We start from the raw sequence: 1,804 nt of genomic DNA, 5'->3' as shown, positions 1-1,804 counted from the left end.
ATCACTGAGATCTGCACAGCCGACAAAGGAAAACAAACAAATATTTACGGAACACACACATCCATTTGATTGCCTGCGGTTCGTCCTTTCCATCGCAACATCTGGTCCTGAAATTGGAGGACCTCTGACCAAACGAATCAGCTGTGTCCAAGGTCGCACTCCTGTAGTTATAACGGCAAACTCCCCATTTTCATTCGAGTCAATACCCATCGCATTACTTTTTGGTTCCGCAGTGGGTCAATAATTAAACTAACGATGAAATTGATACGTTTTATTAGTTCTAGATACTGCATTTATGTTTTTTCTTCAAATAGTTGTTTGAAAAGATTAAACAAATAGGAACATATGTTATTTATTTGTTTAAATGAACCTTCTTTAAGCTTTCTCACCCAACTTGTTAAAATTAAGAGCTTATTTTGCATCACTATTCCACAAAAACATTTCTAGCCAATCCGTTTCGGTCATAGGCTATTTCCCTATGCCGGATCGATTTGCACCACATTAGCATAGCTCCATCGACGAATGCGTTAGTATCTATCCGGAAATGGAGCGACTTAATTTGTCGAGCAGGGCTCGCCTGTTTTTCCACCTGTCCGCCACCGTTCACCTGGCCTATGCCATCTACTTCGACCTGCGGTATGCCCAGTTGCCACAAGTGGCGGTGACCCTGCGCCTGGAGCCACCGATTGGGGGCAAGTTTAAGTACATGACGTTTCTGTGCGGCCTGTTGCAGTTGGGTTACTATACGCTGGCGCTGACCTTTGACCTCCTGCGACTGAGATCTCTGAGGAAGCTGCGAGACTACATCTTCGCCACCCTTGCCGTACCTCTGGCCCTCACGGTGGGTCTCACCTTTTGGACACTCTTCGCCATCGATCGGGAATCGATATATCCGGTGCTGTTGGACTTGGTCTATCCCAATTGGCTGAACCACACCATGCACACCTTCGTCGTGATCTACGCCTTTGTGGAGTTGGGTATCACACGACATCAATATCCGAAACGCAGTCGAGGATTCACTGGACTGGGTGCCTTCATGGTGGGATACCTGGTGTGGATACATATCGTCTGGTTCAGGACCGGCATCTGGGTGTATCCCTTTCTGGGCGGCATCGCCTGGCAGCTGAGAGTCATTTTCTTCGTCCTTATCATGGTCCTGGGATTCGTTTACTATCTCTTTGGCGAGCGAGTTAATAACATCTTGTGGCAGCGATCTACTGGTGCCCACAGGTGGATTGGTAACGATTCCCATTGAAGAACACATTTGGTAATTTAAGGATAGGAACATTAACAAAGTATATAGTATAATCAACTTTTCATATGCTTCTTATTGAATTAAATATGACTACTGTGGAAGTCAAGTCACTGCAACTATTCAAATCGTACAAAGACACAGTAATAAAACTAATTCACATGTTTGTAGAAACCATAAAATTAAATTTGAAAGTAATAAAACATGTTTCCGGTAAGAAGGTTAATTGCAATATAAAAGTCAAAATCATCTAATTTTCCAACACATAACGGAACCGGAAATCGGTCTGAATATATTATTTTGGTTTTCAAATGCGTTTATCATCGAAAAACCAGCTGCTAAGAAGCGGAATTCATATGGATTCCAACTTATTCTCATTCAACTATATGATAGTCACGTGCGGAAATTACAGCTGCCAGCTGATTCTGGAAAACCGATCCATTGTTTTACTCAATCCTTTCAGCGGGAGGTTCCGGTTTGGCCAGGACGTGGGCTCCGATTTCGAATATTTCAGGACACCACTTGTGCGCCAATATTTCGAAAGTGATCTCC

At 43.5% G+C, this 1,804-nt stretch overlaps 1 protein-coding gene across 1 annotated transcript; it reads left to right on the top strand.

The window, feature by feature from the left end:
* Nucleotides 1-506: 506 nt before the first annotated feature.
* Nucleotides 507-1,543, top strand: LOC6605266 (androgen-induced gene 1 protein). The gene has a single exon (XM_032719608.1). It carries the CDS (start codon nucleotides 545-547, stop codon nucleotides 1,253-1,255), a length of 711 nt encoding a protein of 236 aa, XP_032575499.1. The 5' UTR covers nucleotides 507-544; the 3' UTR covers nucleotides 1,256-1,543.
* The last annotated feature ends 261 nt before the right edge of the window (nucleotides 1,544-1,804 follow it).

Source organism: Drosophila sechellia, chromosome 3L, assembly GCF_004382195.2.
Source record: "Drosophila sechellia strain sech25 chromosome 3L, ASM438219v1, whole genome shotgun sequence".
NCBI lineage: Eukaryota > Metazoa > Arthropoda > Insecta > Diptera > Drosophilidae > Drosophila > Drosophila sechellia.
Note: the sequence above shows the minus strand (reverse complement) of the source record. Positions and strands in the feature narration are given on the sequence as shown.

Bases quoted from the DNA above. Each gene is read 5' to 3' on its own strand.
- LOC6605266 (XM_032719608.1), top strand. From the start codon at position 545: ATGGAGCGACTTAATTTGTCGAGCAGGGCTCGCCTGTTTTTCCACCTG.